At 32.5% G+C, this 19,268-nt stretch overlaps 3 protein-coding genes across 7 annotated transcripts; all 3 read right to left on the bottom strand.

Moving 5' to 3' along the window:
• Nucleotides 1–497: 497 nt before the first annotated feature.
• Nucleotides 498–1,855, bottom strand: LOC105638872 (myotubularin-like protein). The gene has a single exon (XM_012222756.4). It carries the CDS (start codon nt 1,294–1,296, stop codon nt 694–696), a length of 603 nt encoding a protein of 200 aa, XP_012078146.1. The 5' UTR covers nt 1,297–1,855; the 3' UTR covers nt 498–693.
• Nucleotides 1,856–5,976: 4,121 nt separating this feature from the next.
• On the bottom strand, nt 5,977–12,271 carry LOC105638871 (vacuolar protein sorting-associated protein 9A). 4 transcript variants are annotated; one of them, XR_016322501.1, is made up of 7 exons: nt 12,009–12,271; nt 11,341–11,488; nt 9,731–9,901; nt 8,787–8,966; nt 7,102–8,289; nt 6,840–6,907; nt 5,977–6,350 (listed from the first exon to the last, which is right to left on the bottom strand). XR_016322501.1 is itself a non-coding variant. In XM_012222754.4 (5 exons), exons 1-5 carry the CDS (start codon nt 12,098–12,100, stop codon nt 7,474–7,476), a joined length of 1,407 nt encoding a protein of 468 aa, XP_012078144.1. In that variant the 5' UTR covers nt 12,101–12,271; the 3' UTR covers nt 7,032–7,473. The 4 variants fall into 4 exon arrangements, 1 of the variants encoding a protein (XP_012078144.1); XR_002284947.3 differs by lacking the exon at nt 6,840–6,907; XR_001047088.4 differs by lacking the exon at nt 5,977–6,350 and having other exon boundaries at nt 6,786–6,907.
• Nucleotides 12,272–12,834: 563 nt separating this feature from the next.
• LOC105638870 (Galactosyltransferase family protein) lies at nt 12,835–17,355 on the bottom strand. Of its 2 annotated transcripts, none has more exons than XM_020681259.3 (11): nt 17,072–17,355; nt 16,862–16,958; nt 16,723–16,781; nt 16,407–16,624; nt 16,253–16,316; nt 14,759–14,831; nt 14,550–14,670; nt 14,368–14,455; nt 14,138–14,263; nt 13,633–13,742; nt 12,835–13,471 (listed from the first exon to the last, which is right to left on the bottom strand). In XM_020681259.3, exons 1-11 carry the CDS (start codon nt 17,161–17,163, stop codon nt 13,323–13,325), a joined length of 1,197 nt encoding a protein of 398 aa, XP_020536918.1. In that variant the 5' UTR covers nt 17,164–17,355; the 3' UTR covers nt 12,835–13,322. The 2 variants fall into 2 exon arrangements, with proteins under 2 accessions (XP_020536918.1, XP_012078143.1); XM_012222753.4 differs by having other exon boundaries at nt 16,407–16,615; nt 17,072–17,353.
• Nucleotides 17,356–19,268: the final 1,913 nt, after the last annotated feature.

The raw sequence follows: 19,268 nt of genomic DNA, 5'->3' as shown, positions 1-19,268 counted from the left end.
TTCCCAATTCTAACTTTTTCAACTGATGCTTGTTTGATGTCATTTCTTGTTTCATTTGCAATTGCACGCATTCAATTTATTATATATCGTCTTTTTTTTCTTAAAAAAAAAAGTATAAATTTCATAATAAGATGGCTTTCTTTTCTCCTTCTAGAATCCTCAATACCATCTAATTCGAAATTCGAACAATTTTTTTACTCATCAAATTTATGCATTTAGCCTTTGTACACTCTATACCCTCTTTTTCTTTTCTCTCTTCCTCTCCATTATAAATAATTAATCCAAGCACAGTCCTGCTTATGTAAAGCAACATTATGCACCTTCTTTAACATGATTTTTCTTATGTGGTTTTGATGGAATTGACAAACTAAAGACTACGCTGGTCCGACCCAAAGGACTAGACACCACCCACCACCCTTAACCACCGCCATGAAAAAGACATTACAAGACTTGTAATAAAAAGAGCAGGAAAAGAAGAACTCAAAAAGGGAAAAAAATAATAATAATAATAATAATAGTAACAAACTAGATCTTATAGCCATTTAGATATATATTCATATCTATTCATGTTCATGTACATATCCTTTATAGCATCACCGTAATTCGATTGCTTTTATAACATTGAAATTGATCAATTAATAACAAAATTCAAATTAAAAATAAACCCATTTACATGTCCTAATTATTTACCTCTCAAACAGTAGTTGGTGCAAAATTTTGTCTATTAAGTTGAATCTGTTTCAACTGCAAATTTTTCAGTGGAACCCCACCAGATCTTCTCTTCCACAGAGTTTCTTCTTCTCCTGCTCCATTTGGCTTATGCACTTTTTTGATAACAGGCAAAGGAGGATCCATTTCTGCAATATTAATAGAAACTGAATTCTCTTTACTATCTTCAATCTTGGGCATTCCTTTTGCACCATCCAAGGTCAGTCCTCTTCTTCTACAACTAGTGGTGGAAATGGTGCTAGTGAAATTATTCTTACCAGAAAAGATTCTCTTGAGCTTAAAGTACTTAACAGAAGGAATGTCGTTTCTTGTTGTGAAGGTGATCTTGTTAGAAGATGATGAAGAAGAAGAGGAAGTAGGAAAGCCAATTATCTTGTTGTGTTTCTTGACCTGACCCATGCAACCAATCTTTGGCGATAAAGGTTCACTAGAGAAGGACATAGATCTATCTTCCAATTTGTTGGGAACACAAACATCTTTGATAGATGGTCTTGAACATAACATAGGCAAGAATGTGGATTTATGGTAGAGTTGAAAGTTTTGGTGGTGATTGTACCCATTACCCATGTTCCTTTTGATTCTTGCCCTTCTTTTCTTGATTCTTGATTCTTGATATTCTTGAATCTTGATTCTTTAATTACTCTCTTTACACAGAGAGCTGAGCCAACAAGAAGAGCAGATTATATTCTTGTAATCCTCTTGGTGTTTTCACAGACAGAAAACACAGAGAGAGACAGAGAGGGATACAAACACAAAGAAAGAGAGTTATGGAGGGTGTTAAAAAAAGTGTAAGATAGAGAGAGAGTGTGTGTGTTTGTCTCTCGTTGCTTAATTTAGCTATATATATATATATATATATATATAGAATATTTTCAAGGAGTAAAGTTTTTTATTTTTTCATTGGTGGACGCATGAAGAGGGTGTTTATTTATTTATATTTAATGTGTGAATTTGAGTCTATTGACTTTGTCAAAAAAAGAAAAGGAGAAAAGGAAATTAAAATGAATGGAAGAAAGTTTGGTTCCTTTACAAGAAGAACAAAGCTACATTACACTTACAGAAATGTATTTTTCTGTTCACAAAGTCGTCATTTAGCTCCTAATAGGAGACTTAAAAAAACAGGTAAAGACAGAAAATAGGGTTTGGATTAGTTGAATAGAAGAAATAGCATTCGAAAATGAAGTACATCCCTCTCAAAGGGAGACCATTATTTTGGTGTGTAGCAGTTTAGTTTTTATGAGGACGCGTAATTCAAAGAAAGGCTAAGGATAATAATTTAAAGGTCCCTAACCCTACCAAGTTTTGCCAAGTTCACAACCTACTTGTGCTAAAATCATTTTCTGACCCTCCTTTTGTCTCCTCATCTTCTACACCACCATATGGGTTGTTGGACCCTACCGTATCATAATATTACTTGCCGATTCATATTCATATTATTTACATCACATTTTTTTTTTTAATTTATTGGAGGTTTTTATAGGCCGAAATAATACTGCGAGCTATATAACAGTAAAATAATTTTTATTGACTAAATTATCAATATATGTATTTTATTAAACCATACAAATAAAATATAACAGAGGGAGTATAATTTTAGTTGTTATAAATAAGAACTTTGTGTTTTAATTATAAAATTTAGAAAACAATTACAAATTTTGGTAATATATATGCACATATAGGTATTTATATATACATGAAACGAATATGATTAGTAGGATTTAGATTTTTTTTTTCCTTATTATTTAAAGTTCTATCTCATCGAGTAAAAATTTAAGAATAATATTCTTGAATACTATATCGATATAGAAGAAATGTAATTTAAAATTGACTAAAAAAAAAAAAAGATTTAACTCGATACATATAAATACTCAAATATTTTAAAATGAGCTATCATGAAAATGCTCTTTCCAAAATATTACTTTCTATATTTTTTTTATCAAATGATAGTTCACTTGTCATTTTAATAAGTTACTAGTTAATATGTTAAATATCTATTATTTATTTTTTTAACTAAAATAACTAATTTTTTCTAATTTCTATAAAATAGAAAATGTATCTATCAATTTGGGACGGAGAGAATAAATCTTATCCATATGTTTTATAACATGCCTATATGTTGATATTTACATGTTACTTACACCAGAGAGCTAAGTGGAAAAATTATTGATAACAAGGCATATTAGATGAAGGAATATTATAAAATTAAGAAATTAATAACACTTTTGAAAAGAAGTAAATAAAAAAAAAAGAAAAGAAAAGAAAAGCAAGTCTACATTTATGGAACAAGAGAGTATTCTCCGAAAAAGATGGTAATTAAAGACCGTGAAAAAAAAAAGTGTTACACTTCAAATTAGTGCAACAGAGCATACATAAAATTACAGATTCTAGAATTGCAATCTCTTTACTGTGTTTATATATATATATATATTTTAAAACATAATTGCAGAGGTGTCATGTCTGTAAGCCATTTAGTGAACATGTAAGGAAATTTTAATCTATGTCTGTTCTCGAAAATCCAAAGTCCTTGATTGAGATCAAAGATAAAATAGATGACAGCATCTGTCAAAGGGATCAATAGATAGATAATAATATTAATTAATAATGCAAATCACATGAGATGGAACAATTTTCAGTCATTTTCCAAGAAGCTTGATCATATATAATATACATATAAATGATGTTATTTCAAAATTAAATTAAATTAAGTCATTAACATAAGTTAATCACTTGAAGGAAAGCTGGTCATCGTCAACTTCATACTAAAATAATTTCTGGTGTACCTTTCCAAATGGATATTTTGTGGTATCTCAAATAAATAAATAAATAGATATTTTGTATGTTTAATTAAAATTCCAATTTACAAATTGTCACTGTCTAAAAGCAAAGCAAAGCATATGAGCCACAATGAAATTAATTAAAGTTAGAAGACTTGAAACAAAAATTCCAAGTCTCCGCCCCATTTTTGGGTTTCCACTTAGGATATGATTTGGAAGTTTTGTAAGGTACTGTTAAAATTTTAAATTGTTTGTTCAAGAGATTTAAGGGAGGAGAGAGTTTCTTTTGTATGGTAATTTTAATTTTAGTTTATTTCTATATTTATTATCAATAAATTATAGAAAACTATATTTTTTTCTCACAATTAATTTTTACATAACAGTACTAATCTATTTTCCATAAATCTTTAACATTTGAAATTTTTATAAAATAATTTTATAATTAATATGAAATTATAGTTTAATTACTAGCCAATATATATTTCATAATTTATTATCCAATGTAAAAATCAATATAGAGAAAAAAATTTATTTAAGATTCAAATATACATATATAAACGATTTAGCTCCGTTTGAACAGTTTTGACTTTAAAACAATAAAATTGAGTTGAAAATTAGATTTTTAAATTTTATAAAATTAAATCAAACTATCAATTTTAAAACTGCAGTCTTTAATCGAGTTGAATCGGTTTGAACGGGTGAAATAGTTTGATAACACCCCTACAAATCAAGTTCAACAGTAAGCGGGTGATCACATGCAGATCACGTGCGCATATGAACGTCCAAAAAGGGTTGATCAGAGATGATAGATGTATACAGCTCGGCCGACACGCCACACTTGTTCGCATGTGTTGGGCACGTGAAAGCCACATTTCCTTTTTTTATCATTCTGATCCAAACATCCAACACAACACAACGCTGCCCCAATTATTATATTTATTTATAATTATATATAGGTCTATTTCAGTCATTTTCTACCTACAAAATCCCTTTTTGATTTTCTCTACAAAAGTTAGTACATTACATCCATTTTCAATTTCCCATTTCTGACCCGAAATTTTTTTTTTTTTTTTGAAGAAACCCGAATACTTATTTTTGATTTCAAATAAAAAAACATTCAACTAACTCATGTAAAATAAGCATTTTTATGCATTATATTTTAATGCAAAATATAATGCATTATATTTCAATTTTACTTGTACGAATATACTTAGAATATTTAAAAAAGAAAAGTATCCTATCGTCTATCTACAAAACTAAAATTTTATTCTTAACAAAATATTAAAATAACATTAATCAATAAAAGCTCATCATGTGTCAAAATCAACAAATCGAAAAATATAAAGATATATATATATTGCGTGCAAGCAAATTCATTCTAAATATTATATTTTTAATTTCGTAATAACTTCAATTTTGAGAAAGGAAATCTATTATGCTATTAAAATTACGAATATTGATAACATTACATAATACCACAAGTTTTAATCAATATTTTTCATATGTTTCAACAACGTTCAATAAAATAATTTTATAAATTAAAGTTTTTTTTTTTAAAATGTTGATTTTCAGATTTACATTAGAATTCTGTTGCGTGCTTAGTTTGCCTCATTTTTTCTTAAGCTAAGTACTATAATCCTTAGATTTTTTTTTTTTTTATTTCGTCGCATAGTATGATATTATTGACTATTGCTATTTTAGCACTCCATTTATTTTTATTTTTTTATTTAAGCTGTTACACAGAATTAAGGAAATAAATGTACTATCATCTAAATTATCATGAAATAATCTTTAATTAGAGTAAATTATCTTTTATCTCACACAATTATTTCAATATCAATAATTCTCCTATTAAGAGAATGTTTTAAAAAATTATAGAAACAATCATTATATTTACTAGAAATTGAAAAAAAAAAATAATTAACACTCAATGTTTTTTACGACCGCAATTAAAATTGGACAGAGGAAGTAAATTTTAATTTAATAGATAGAATGTAATTCTGTGTAAGGAAATTCAAATGATGTGATTTTAGAAATATATTTTATTCCCAAAAAAAAATCAAGTAATCCCATTTTGACAATCTTTTAAACGTTCAGTGTTTGTTAACCGTACACGTAGACATTCCCTTAATTGCTGTCAAATAAGACCTCGATGAACACAAAATTTAGAGTAGCGCATGATATACCTAACGTATCAAATTCAAAGATTTCGTTAGTTATTTCTTCTTGTAACAATTTGAAAATAACAAAATATATAAAAATTGTAACAATTTGAAAGACACAAAATATATAAAAATGTTCTACTACCTTACATTAATAGAATAAAGCTATTTGTCTCAAACGAGCTGGCTCAAGAGGGCTAATATTGGTTTTTCCACTTTCAATTTGAAACAACTAGCATCAGCTTGACAATAAATTTACATTTGACTCCTATTAAAAATAATATTATTGCTTACGCTAGAAAATCAGGAGATTATCTGAGTTGAAATCGAGTTTTGACAAAGACTTCCATAAGCAAAAATAATAACACCAAAATGCCTTCCACAAGGACAAAATAAAAATAAATAAATAAATAAAACAGATATATATATTAAGAACATGCATTTAGACCCCATTCATGTCCTTGTAGAAGGCATATCTGAACCTAAAATTATTTATAGGTCCGAAAATAATTGAAAGATTGTCCCCCCAACAAAAACCCTCCATCCATATAATATTTATGTATTGGCTGATCTTGTTAGGTGATAAAAGAAGACTCTTTCTCGTGCTTCACAACTAGAAGGAAGAGGGCAGACAGGTCAAGGAAAGATCCAACAACTGGAGAACAATCAATCAACCCTGATGCCACTGTTTCATAATAAAAAATAGATCACATTTACTGTGTTTCACCATCAACAAATACCCAGATATTTTGTTGCTGAGATTTTGATTCTATCATCATTGAATCAACCGTAGCTTCTGTTTCAGTGATGTGACTCTTTGAAATGAAACCAGTAATTAGGTGCATCCTATGGTTCATATTTTCTAAAACCTATGGCAGCCAATGAATAATAATTCTCACTTTCAAACATCAATCTTGACAAATCATCTAATAGTTGATCATTCCACGTCATGTTTTCATCTAATTTTTTTAAGATAAGGAAAAAATATATGCACAGAAATAGTATATGGTGTACTTCTGATTTCTAGATTATATTTGTCGGCTACAATTCTCATTTGCATTCATGAAAATTATATATGATTATTAAAATGGTGAACGAACCTAACAGGTAGACTCACAGGTTATGTAAAATGCCAGGATTAAAATAATGGTACAAGAAAAATAATTGTGCAAACCGGGGATATGGATTTTTTGAGGAACAGCAAGTTATTTGCAAATCAAGGTCCATGTGATAAGCAATCAGCTGAAAAATTCAAAAAGAATGTTTAAAAATAAGAAAAAAAAATTGCTAAAGAATCTAATAATTCTTGACAGTCTATACAAGAACTGGAAACAGAGAGAAGCAGCATAATCAAGAGATCAAATACTTACTGCAATAATTTGTGCACCATAGGATACCATTGCAAGAGAAATATGGAAAGAACTACAAGGAAGTACCTTTTTGATAGGTAAAAACAAAAAGCGCTGTCTGTCAAGAATATAATCATCCATGTCCATGTGCATTCTGATACCATGTAGTCATTTATGCTACATATAAGTGGAGAAAAATATCAGACGTATTCTGGGATCAGGTGTTGCTGAGTTGGTTTTCCGGTACTCAACTACATATATTTGACGCGTCACAAAATGGCACAATCAATTTCTGATTGTCCCTCACTGTTCTCCCTGCAATTTGGCAGAGGTAAGATGCTTGTTGCAACACAAAATCAAGATATCTCTCCCTTTAACAGAAGCATAAATACTAATGACAGCCTTTTGTGTTGGAAGTTGCATTGCTCCTACAGAGGACATGACCAGCCTCGGCAGATATTATTGAGAAGTCTCCTCCTTTTGCTCCTCTTCAAGCACCATTCCCTTGGCCTGTTCAGACTTTGATTCAACATTTTCCTCAGTAACAAGAGAGTCTGTGCCAGAATTATCCGTCGTAGTAATTTGTTTTTGTGATTCATCATTTGGCTCTACTACTCCAGCATCTTGATGTTTCTCGACAAATTCAACATCAACGTGGGCATGAATTTGAGAATTGGATGGAGTAGTGCCACCTAGCCCTTTGGAAAGACAAACATACTTGAAAACCAACTGTTTGTAATTATTTAGTAGATCTTCTACATCATTGATTGTCAGATCACCAACTTGAGCAAACAAGTATGGGTATTCTCGAAAGGCTAAACTCGCCAGATCCTCCTTCAAAAGCATGATTGCTCCTCTATTCTCGATATCTGAGAGGGATGGAACCTTTGCCATGGACGACTCATCTTTCACATATTGCCAGTCTCTATTGCCAGATCTTGTTTCAGAAGATTTGGATCGAATTGAGGAGTCCCTTTCTTTCTTAGAACTCAAAGATTGAGACTTGGATTCCACACTATTTCCTACATTTTGATCATTTTGATTAGATAGACTATCTGAATCAGTTGAAAGTCCAGAGAGAAGCGCTCGAGCAAATTCCATGTTCTTTTCAAATTCAGTTTCCTCCATTGAAATAGATTTTGCATCAATGTTTGAGACAAAAGACTCTGCAGAGAGCATATTTGTGAAAAAGTAGGCTGCTTCTGCAACTAGCCGGGATTGACGCCTGTACCGTTGTATGTACAATAAATTTGAATGCAGCTGTGGAGGGTTTGCCTGCATAAGTGAAGTGGTTTTCTGAAACTTAAATCATATTTTAAATTGAATTAAATCAAGAGAAAACTTAGAAAATACAGAAATCCCTGCATATTCAACTATGCATTAGTTTTTTAGCCAAGCATTGATTTCAGGCATGAGCTTGCTATTAGATAATATAGACTTCAAAAGGCAGAAGAGAGCTATGCACAGTATCATGCTTCACATTAATAGAATGAATTCCATAGATTTTTATAGATCTTGGGTTTGATATTATACAATGCAGTACAACTTGAGAATGAAAATTTACAAATTTAAAACAGTTGAAGACAAATTTAATGGAGGCAAAGTAAAATATTAACCATCTAACAGAGAAAGAAATGCAATGATCAGTACTGAATAATTTTTTCCATTAATATACATAATGCAACTTATTGTCTATAGACTATAAGTCAATCTTTTATAAGCACGCATGCCTGCAAAAGGGACAATAAGTAATTCATGTTTAGGGATCTTACCTTTATAGTAACATATATTAGGACAGGAAGAAATTCATCAGCTCCAGGAGGATTCTCATTGGAAGCAATTGATGCATTAAGCAATAAGTTATTTATGACCTTGCAACAATTGAGAATGCACACAAGTTTGTCTCTTGGTGCTTTGTACATGTTGATCTTTTGCAGTTCTTTCTGGGCAAGCTGAAAATACAAACAGAAAGTTGCAGGTAAGAAAGCTAAATATAAATGTGATAAGGCTAAAGTTATAACATCAGGACCTTTGACCCATAGTCACTGATAGAAGTCAGTACATGAGTTCACTTTCTATTCTCATTTCCAGCAATAAAGAGCTCACTCAGCTAGAAGATGATAATTTGGCTGCTACAAACTCATAAATCGAGCTAAAAGTCTAAAAGGAAGATAAAGTACACAAATTCTAGAAAGTATCAAGAACCATGGTCAATCATAACTTGGTCAAAGTTGGAGTTCAGGTTGTCACGCATTCATGGATGTAAAACATCCCAGGGGGTGAAAACCTTCAAACGTTTGAACTCTTACACATTGTAGTGAAAGAAATATAAATGTCATATCAATTAGATGGACAGTAATTTGTATAACAACATGACGCACAAAGATTGAAGAAAAAAGTCCATAATGCAATAGGGAACATCATAATACTCCTAAAACATGAATGAATAAAAGTACATCCATTCAATTCAGAATTCATACTCCAGCTATGTTCAATTCAGAATTTATACTCCAGCTATGTTCTTTATTGCTTTTGAGTTCTTTATTTATGATTTTTTTTTTTCTTCAAGTAATTGTTTCTTTCTTTCAACAGCTTCAGATGCCTCGTACACCTTGTAAATTAGCATATTTGAATCAATAGGATTATCTAATTTTAAAATTGAAAATATAGTTTTCTTGATCAGCTATGCACTATTTTGAATATCCTTCCGACTTACCAGCCATGATGTTTCATTTTGAAAGGTTGGCTTAATGTCCAAATTTTCTGGTCGAATGAACTGTTGAATCAAAGACATCTTCTCAGAAAGTTGCTCATCAACTTTAACATCATCTGGAATTGAAGCAAATACACGGGTAAATAACTTCGTCATTACATACTTCTCGAGTCCCTGTATTTGAAAGAAATCCAAATCCAAATGTAACACGTCCAAATTAATAAGACCATCATCCAGTAACAGCACTATGTAATTACATTATTTTTGTCAGGGGCAGTGTAGGGGAAGAAAGGGAAATAACAACATGGTACACAAGCAATATAGATTAGATCATCCGAAAGTAAATTTTAGTAGTAATAATAGTAGTAGTAAAGGATCGCAACACTTCGTATGCCATCCAGACCATGATGATACATGATTTGGAAAGCATGCACTATGAATAGTTCCATTCCTTCCATTGCAATGTGCTCTTAATGATGAAAACAAAAATAAGCTTTTAATTTGTAAGAATTGATCATCTACATTCTGAGAACATAATTTCATCCAGGTAGCGTTTAGCATTCATGCAAATATCAATAGAGTCACCCTTCGTAATTTCCCACCTTCAGGACATCCAATGCAGCCCTATATGGCATTGTAATTAGTTTGGCCTCTGATATTCATTCATAGGCCACAAAGATTTCAAGCAAATATGTTCAATGATAAAACTGCAACTCCTCTCTTTTACTCTGCTTCTCCCTTCCTCCTCTTCTTACATAGTTGCTTCAGCTTGGTGTAAATCATTTGAACAACATAGAGAATTCTCGTGGCACTAAGAATCACCTGTCCTTTTCATTTAAAAACATAATATACTAACCTTAAGGCTATGATAACCAGGTAATTCAGCTGTCCCTCAACAAGCAACAGATGACCTAGAGGATTAGAAAATGGGTTGGAAAAACACCTCGTTGCCAAGTGCATCATTATTCAAATTATGCCAATTAATGACTGACAACTGCTATGGTTACATTCTGAAGGGTTATAACTTGCAAAAATTCTTCTTCGCCCTGTTAAGTGGTCTCTTAAGAGCAGGTCAATAGGATAACAGCAATTAGTGGTCCCGCTTTTAGTGGTCCCGCTTATTATGATTCATCTTGCTTTGCTAGAAGAGGAATCATCAGTTATAGTAAACTGTAGAGAATTCAGTAGCCTTTTACTCTATTTTAAGGTCCCTTAGGAAGGAAAGAACTAAGGTGAATCATAGGGGATTAAAGCTAATTAGGTACTTCTGTACTAGTAATGATGCATCATGCATGTTTCCCCAGTTCAAAACTTCCCACATTAGTTCAAAAATTCATCAAGGGACAATCAGATATGATTCTTTCTTTTGCAAAATGTGAACATCAATTGATCTTTCCAAAACTTTGCATATTTTCCCTCTTCATTAATTCAAAATAAGAGAGAATTTTATGACCATCTGAAAATATAAGATGGACAAATATGAATTAGCAGAAAAGAAAATCCAAAACAAAGTTGAAACAATATTTGACATTTAAGAAACAAAAACAAAAGATCATCCACATAATTGCATAATCAAATTTCATAATCATAGAAGGTAAAGGTCAGCAACTCACTTCACCAGCACTCTCCAGCTCCTCGTCTGAACAACCAGCCCAAAGTGGATGAGCCCTGAAAGCCGCTTCCATTTTGGCAAGGAAGTCCTGTACCAGGGCACTATCCCTTTCTGGATCAGGAGCATTGTTTGAAAATGAGACAATGAAGCTGCCACAAAGAGCACACCGCATTCAAACTTTGCAAGCACATAATTGCCTTTTAAATTAACAAGTAAAAACGTCTTTATCTCACCAGCTAAAATTAACAACAGTAAACCTCTTTCAATTATCACTACCTGCTCATAAACTGGTCATTCTTCATATACTAGTAAGTAAGCTACAGTAAAATTAAACTCTAATAAATATTTAGCTCGGAAAATGTAAATACCCGCCATTGCAATTGAATTATCCCTATACTTGAACAATCAACTTCAAATCACAGTCCTTGTTTCTTCTTTTCAGCTCCAATTTCTACATTTACTACATTTTTTAAGTACTTCTATTGCTTCCGGAAAACAGAAAAAACTACATTTCCTAGCAAAATTCGAGGAAAAAGTGACCGTTATAATACTCCAATTCAAAACCATCTCCAATTTCCATATCATTATAATCAAACAAATAAATTAATAGAGGCAACATTTACATATAAAAATATGTGAACGTATAGATTGGGATCGGAAGAGAGAGACCTCTTGATGGATTTGACGAAATCGGCAGCGGACGGTTGACGCATGCGCTCTAGAAAGTCGTGCAGTCCCAGGAAGACGTCGGCGCTCTCCATTCTTCCACCACCGTATGATTCTCTTTTCTTCCAAATCACACAGTTTCAGACTGACTGTTGATTACAGTGTTTAGGAGAAGATGGATAAATGGACGCAGGAAATAGCGAAGAAGAAGTCCACAGAGAGAGAAAGAGGCTCGGACCGCTGTAACTTTGTGAGTATCAAAAGAAACGAATTATATTGCAGACAAATGAAATATGACGTCATAAAAATGAACGCGAGGAAAATGAAGCGAGACTTTAATTGCTTCTTTGATGGGCTTCAAAGGCCTGCGGGCCATTAATTGGCTTTCTGGATCAGGCAATAATGTCCCCGATCAGACAAACTTGTCTAAATTTGGATCAACTGCCAGTACTAACTTTTTGAGATTTTAACTTTAATTAAGACAGGGAAGCTTAAACATGATGCCCGCCTAGCTTACTTGTGCTCGGTAGAGATTCTCTTTGGTGAGTCGTAAAGGTAATAAAGTCATAATGGTGTACCCTGGTAATCTCAGGATCACGATCGAATTGTGAAATCAATATCTTGCAGAGGGTTTTTAACATAATCATTTCCTGGCCATTATTTTCCTATATCCGGTGTATAACATCATCCATGCATCAAGCTGATAAAAAACAATCAAATAGTAAATTAAACAATAACAAATAAGACAAACGAGCTTGGATTGTTTTGGCCAAATTCAAGATAAATAAATAAAAAGAAAGAAAACTCAGCACAGCAGATGGACAAAAAATTACAAAACTTTGCAATAACTATTGCCTGATTCAAAGGAGCTTACATCAGTTTAACATCTGCTGACACAGCCACACAGCAAACCTGTGTGGAGTATCAATCTAATAAATTACATTCAACTCTGATTTTCCCTTACATATATATATATATGAGATAGAAAAAAACCTTCTCGCCCCCTATCTAAAAGTATAATGATGTGCATTCGGGTATTTTCAATTGTATTCTTGGCACTCTTTCTTCTTAAAGCCATCTCTATGCAACAACTAGTATCTTGAATGAAAAGCATCCGTGTAAACATTGCATAAGTTCTTGCGTTAAATCCTTGCAAAGCTTCTTGCAACAATTTGAACAAGGAAAATATACGGAAAATTGTGAAGAACATGTAATGCTTTCTCCATCTTCACTCTTAATTGCTTCTCAACATTTTGCAGACCACCATAGACATGGTTGTGGATGTCTGTTTGCCCAAGTAACAACATCCCATGTAATCTAAAAGAGAGCACTCCATACAGCTCCATCCCCTTCACCACATCTTTCATGAACAAATTTGATCTTCTCTACAGATTTGCAGATTCCGCTGCAGCTCCAGTCAAAAGATGCAATGCATACATTGCCTGCCTGTGCCTTCCACTCACAATCTGCAGTAGCAGCGACAAGTGCAATTTAAATGTAGGAACAGAAAGTTAGAGAGAGTAGAGGAGTAATGAGGAAGAACATAACAATAACAGTATATTAAATGGAGAAAGTAACTGCTAAGATATTCTTAGAATATATTCAAACACATCCCTCAAAAGAGTACCTGGTGGAGTTCCACAGCACATGTTGCGGTCATCAATGTGTTCTACCTCAAGACCAATAAACCATGATCCAAGTGACACATCTTCATTAGCATACTTGTGCAATAGCGGCCTGCATTAAGGTAAAGAAATTTAACCTTCTCTTTTGTAAGAAGAAATTTTTTTAAGTGCAAATATAAAAAAATGTTAAATTATAGCATCTAGTACTCCGTCATGTTTTTGTACTAGATCAACTGATAAACCAATTTGTTTCTGTCATATTCACCAAAGAAAATCTTTAAAAGTACTTTTGGCCATGAACCCATAACAAAAATAAAAATCCATTCAAAAATTGACGTTCAAAAGTATTCGACGTCAGAACAAGGAACAAAAATAAATTATGCTCAGTAAAAATCCCCAAATTACAGAATCAGTCAAAATGGATCCAGGGCAGATATATGTATCCACATAGGTAGCAAATAAGGCTTATGTGCTTCCAAAGAAAATAATGAAAGAAGCTATGCTTACTGGTTGATGGAGATATATGTGGCAAGATCCTTTGAGATTGCGTATATCTGTCCAGTTGCATGTCGGAAATATTTGTTCCCTTCCTCTCCAAATTTCCAATACTCTGGTTCATGATACTTGACATTCCTAAAGAATAGAAAAGAATTCAATAGAAATCACTGGCTTGAAAAGACAAAGCAAATGAAAGTTAATGTTGTTTGTTATCAATGTGAGAGGTTCAGAATGATTACTTCTGAGAAAGAACCGGTCCAGACTTCATACATCCAATGTACACCCTGGGTTTTGAACGATGCCGGGCAAGAGTAGCAGCTAACATACCTAGAGAAGCAGGACGTGTAGAGGTTCATCTTTGGTAATTGAAAATATTTTCAACAACATAACGTCCGAAAGTTGCTAAAGGACAATTGCCTACCCAGATTAACATGGACATCATCATCCACCTTGACATAGTATTCAGCATCCCACTTAGCAACTGCAGTAGAAAAGAAAATTTTTGTCTTTGCAGACAATTCATGATATCCTTCAACATGCTCCTACAAAATGATAAAATAATGTTAACCAAATATCAGGCTAAAATCCTATAATCACCCATATATATAAATCTTGTGCATGAATTCTTACCAGCCTAAGGAAATCCTTATGCTGAGAATCTTCTGAATCAATAGCTCTATCTAAAATGCTGTTTGATGTTGCACTGAAACAATGAATACATATATCATTAAAGTTAGTTCCAAGCTCAATAGAAAAGAGAAATTTTATGCTAGAGCAGCTTTATATGAGGTAATAAGAGGGGAAAAAATGACCCTTTTTCTAATGTAAATCAAGTATTTTCCAGCTGAAGAGGATTAAGGTGAGGGATGGAAGTTTCAAAGTGAAAAAGGCAATCTGTAACATTCATCAAGAGGAGGGACAAATGTCTTGTACAAGCCAAGCTTATGACATTAGCCAATTTTCTAGACTATCCATCTCTTCAGAAATAAAGATTTATAGCAGGTAAAATATGTAGATTGTAAATAAGTGATATTCCATAAAAATATTTTTTGCTTACAATAAACAATTGAAAGCATCCACATTTGAACATTTATCTAATAGTAATTAATTGCATGCCACAGCTATCATTTGGGGGATCTATGCAACTAAAAGGGTCAGAGCAAGAATCTTTCTCTTTCTTCCCTTTCTGTATTCAAATTATTGAAATGAAAAGGCAAAGTGATGTTTCAGTGACCAAGATCACAAGATCAAGCAAATCATCCTGCATATATATTTGGACATTCTGCAAAAGAATGATGATGTTTATACCACAAAAGTTGAGGCTATTGACCTATGTCCAACAAGCAAACTAGTTGATTTACTCACAATTAAAAATCTGTCATATATTCTTCAGCAAAATGTTAAATTTGGTCCATGACATATAAGGAAGTGTATGAACTTATTTAGTTAGTTTCAGTGGTTGAATGAGAAGCTCCAGGCCAGCCAACAACACATATGCATCTATTTGCACTGGAAACAAAAGCTAAAAGATGAACAGCCAACAGAAACTAAAAGGAATCAATTACACTATATTTCACGAGACAAACATCCAATATAAGCAAATAAAGTCATGTAATACATTGCGCATAGTGTTTTTCAATGGAGGAGTCAACATTTTCTGAATAAGCCTCCCAAAAGCAAAAATATTATTTTCCTATAAATTGGCAGGAGATTCCAGATGGATACAGAATGAATAGACTTAACCTTCGTCAGTGCAGTATTAAGAACAGAATATGCTATAAATAAAGCAGGTTGAAGAGGGAGTTATGTTCGAAGGTGCTTCAAAAGCAGGTAGAATTCAATTGTGAAACCTATAGTATCCATGAAGAAAGAAATAATCTAATGCAAAATTGCAAGTGCTTAAATAGCTGCAGAGCCGATTACCTTTTGCTAATGAGTAAAGACACATGAGCCAATTCAAATTAATGATATATACTTGACCTAGAGGCTCCAAGAAAAGCAATAAACTCCTTTGAGGGTATTTCAATTTTCAAAAGCAGTTTTATTACTCCTATAGCATAATAAAACTTTTCCTGCCAACACAACTTAATGCTTAAAGAGAACAAAAGTATAAAAGCAATTCACCTATGGCCAATCATGAAGCGAATAACAATCCCCTTCTCACGCTCCAATTGGAGAAGCTTATCTCCTAATCAAAACACAGCCCAAAAAAAAATCATACTTTTACTAAAATGATCAACATAAAACAAAGACAAATATGAGACAAGCAAAATAAAACCTTGAGGCATCCAAGTCTCTCTAACAGAATCACGCCTCTTTCTACTACTAAAAGCTGTATTAATCCCAATAACCATGAACACTTTTTGCCTGGGTGGGCTCTCACGAGGCAACGTAGACAAGGAAGCGGAGCGGTCTACGCTCATCTCCTGTGAACTTCTAGATGCAGCTAATTGCATTTCAAGCATTGCAATTGACTTATCTAGCGATCTGGTACGCCTCCAAGAAATCCACAAAAGTGAACAAAAATGTTAACCAACACACACATAATAAAAATCAAAAACCAAAATTACAGAGAGAGCCAATTTTGAACTCACTGAATTGCTTCATGCGTTTTCAAAACTTCGTCCATTACATCTTCATCATGCGAAACCTTCTACAAAAAAGAAAGAAGCAAGTTCAGACCCAAAATAAAGAAATTAAAAAGGAAAATAAAATTCGATGATCAAAACAAACCTTTTGAGCTGTTGAATCTTCAGATACGACTTGTAGCTCTTGGTCATGTCGACGCTGAGCTATCAGCTGACCGTTTGATTCGGGTGGATCCCACGCTCTACAAGCACGATCAAGTTCAAAATCAAATAAACTAGATTCAAATTGCCGTTAATCTATAGAAATGCAAAAACTTGAAAATTAACGGAGATTCAAAAAAATTGAATTTGGGACCTGTTGGAGAAGAGAATTCCAAGGACGAAGCAAAAGACGCAGAGGATTGGAATCCATTTGACAGAGACTTTGGCAGGACCTCGGGGTTTCATTGTTGCAAATACAAAGAGAAAGCGAGAGCAAAAGACAGAGAAAGGAATGGGTCTTGAGGCAGCTGGAAATAGAAAATGAAATCCATGCGCTTAGTTTATATACAGGATGGACGAGAGAGAAAGCATTTGATTTTTCTATGCAAATGAGATTAAAATTTTGATCAATATTACGCGCCCTGGTGTTTTCGGGGCAGTCAAAGAGGTTAGGCGTACCAAGGTGCGACTTTCTGTCGTTTTGGTCACGGCGTGGATCTCACGTCGAAGCCTCTCCTTTCGAACTCGGAGTCAGTCGCGCCACGAGTCAAGGTCGCCCTCGGATTCACCTGACCCGTTTTGTCAATGTACTTCCCCAATTTCATAAAAATATAAGTTCGCTTTTTAGTTATGTTTATCGTCCTATATTCCTTCCCAGTGGATGAAAATAATATAAGGAGATACACAAGTAAAGATAATTTTCTTCTTGGATCATCAAGTTATTAGTTAGTTTGAAAAATTAGAATTCAAACCTATTAATATATAAGTTTTGTTCGGCACACTATTTAAATCTTAGGGGCTTAAATATAATTTTCTATAAAGAAATTAAATTTTTCTTTGGGACAAAGCCCCTAGCCCTTTAAAAAGTTTGGTCTCTCAATGTAGTGTTCAAGTTTAAGAGGGTAGATTATAAAATTTTATTAAGATAGTTAACGGTTATTAAAATAATTAATTTTGTTAAATAAGGAAGAGACTATCCCCTGCTCACAGGATTGGTCTAACTGGCTTGCGTAAGAAACTTTCCTAAGCTAGCAGGCAACTACCATTCGAACTGCTTTTATTGCTTACCCGGATAGAGCCATTTTTGATATAGGATGGCGAAATAATGGAAACTAGCCTGCAATCTACATGGAACGAAACCGGCTGAAGGGAAAGGCACAATGAATGGAAGCTTTCTCCCAAAGACGTAACTTATAGGGAGACTGGTCGGGCTGTAACAGACCTCTCGCCATAAAGTAATAATAAAAGTTTTAGAGAAAATCCAAAAAAATTATAAACTTTATTATTTTTGCTTAAAAAATTGAGTAAAATAATAAGAATGGTTTTTTAAAGAAAATATTGAAATAAAAAAAGATTTTTACCATTAATTTAAATTTAAACTTATTTTAAAGCAATTGGTCCAGCTATACTAAAAAAAAAAAAAAAAAAAAACCTTTCACCATTTGATTTTTCTATTTATTTTTAGAGTTTGTTTTTTCATCAAATATTTTAATTCGGGAGTTTTCATTGTCCTCATTTTTACATGAAGTTAGAAAATTAATTAACTCAAATTTTTAATTTGAGGATATTAATTTAATATGTTACTACGTATATTTCTCCTTTAATTATAAATATACACGTTTATATTCTTCACATCAAATTAAATAAATTGTTTTATACCCAAAAATAAATAAATAAATCACTCCACTTTTATTATTATGCTAAAATAAAACATATTCGCCGTTCTCACAATCACCGTCAAATTTGACGTTTCCACTTTCTCGCAAATAGCAACGACAAGATAGACTTTATTTATACAAGATGACTCGACACGCGGGATCCACAATCAATGGGACAATTGGCACGGACCATAACCATATACCAAAATAAATTAGACAAGAAAAAATAAAATTGCACAATACACATGGCACCATCAATGTTAGGGATTTGGTGGATTCGGTTCGGATCCGAAATTTTTTTTCTTGGTGTTGATATATGCAAAAGAAAAAAATCAATAATAAAATTAAATTTGATGGAATATATATATATATATATATATATATATATATATATATATATATATATATAAAGCAAGTATTTTTTCTTAAAAATTTGACATGTGACATATCTATTTGGCATTTTAATTTGATATATAATATATTTCTCCAATTAGACTTCTCCCATTGCACCATTGAGAGTTTATAATAAAAACAGAAGGAAAATCACCTAAATAATTTTTTTTAATTACTAAGGAGGGCATTATAACCCAGAAAAATCACCTGAGTAATTAATTTCAATTATATTGATAATAACTATATTTAATGACGAACTCCTCAGTTGTATTGTTTATGAAGTAAAACAACACCACTGTA

This window comes from Jatropha curcas, chromosome 9, assembly GCF_041381405.1.
Source record: "Jatropha curcas cultivar XTBG-Jc1 chromosome 9, XTBG_Jcur_1.0, whole genome shotgun sequence".
Lineage (NCBI taxonomy): Eukaryota > Viridiplantae > Streptophyta > Magnoliopsida > Malpighiales > Euphorbiaceae > Jatropha > Jatropha curcas.
Note: the sequence above shows the minus strand (reverse complement) of the source record. Positions and strands in the feature narration are given on the sequence as shown.

Bases quoted from the DNA above. Each gene is read 5' to 3' on its own strand.
- LOC105638871 (XM_012222754.4), bottom strand. From the start codon at position 12,100: ATGGAGAGCGCCGACGTCTTCCTGGGACTGCACGACTTTCTAGAGCGC. The intron at 11,489-12,008 runs GTCTCTCTCTTC...TCTTTGTGGCAG, and splicing joins TTCGTCAAATCCATCAAGAG to CTTCATTGTCTCATTTTCAA. The intron at 8,290-8,786 runs GTAAGATCCCTA...TCACTTATGCAG, and splicing joins TAATATATGTTACTATAAAG to GCAAACCCTCCACAGCTGCA.
- LOC105638872 (XM_012222756.4), bottom strand. From the start codon at position 1,296: ATGGGTAATGGGTACAATCACCACCAAAACTTTCAACTCTACCATAAA.
- LOC105638870 (XM_020681259.3), bottom strand. From the start codon at position 17,163: ATGAAACCCCGAGGTCCTGCCAAAGTCTCTGTCAAATGGATTCCAATC. The intron at 16,625-16,722 runs GTGAGTTCAAAA...GATTTCTTGGAG, and splicing joins AAAACGCATGAAGCAATTCA to GCGTACCAGATCGCTAGATA. The intron at 13,472-13,632 runs GTACTCTTTTGA...CTGCTACTGCAG, and splicing joins GTGCTGTGGAACTCCACCAG to ATTGTGAGTGGAAGGCACAG.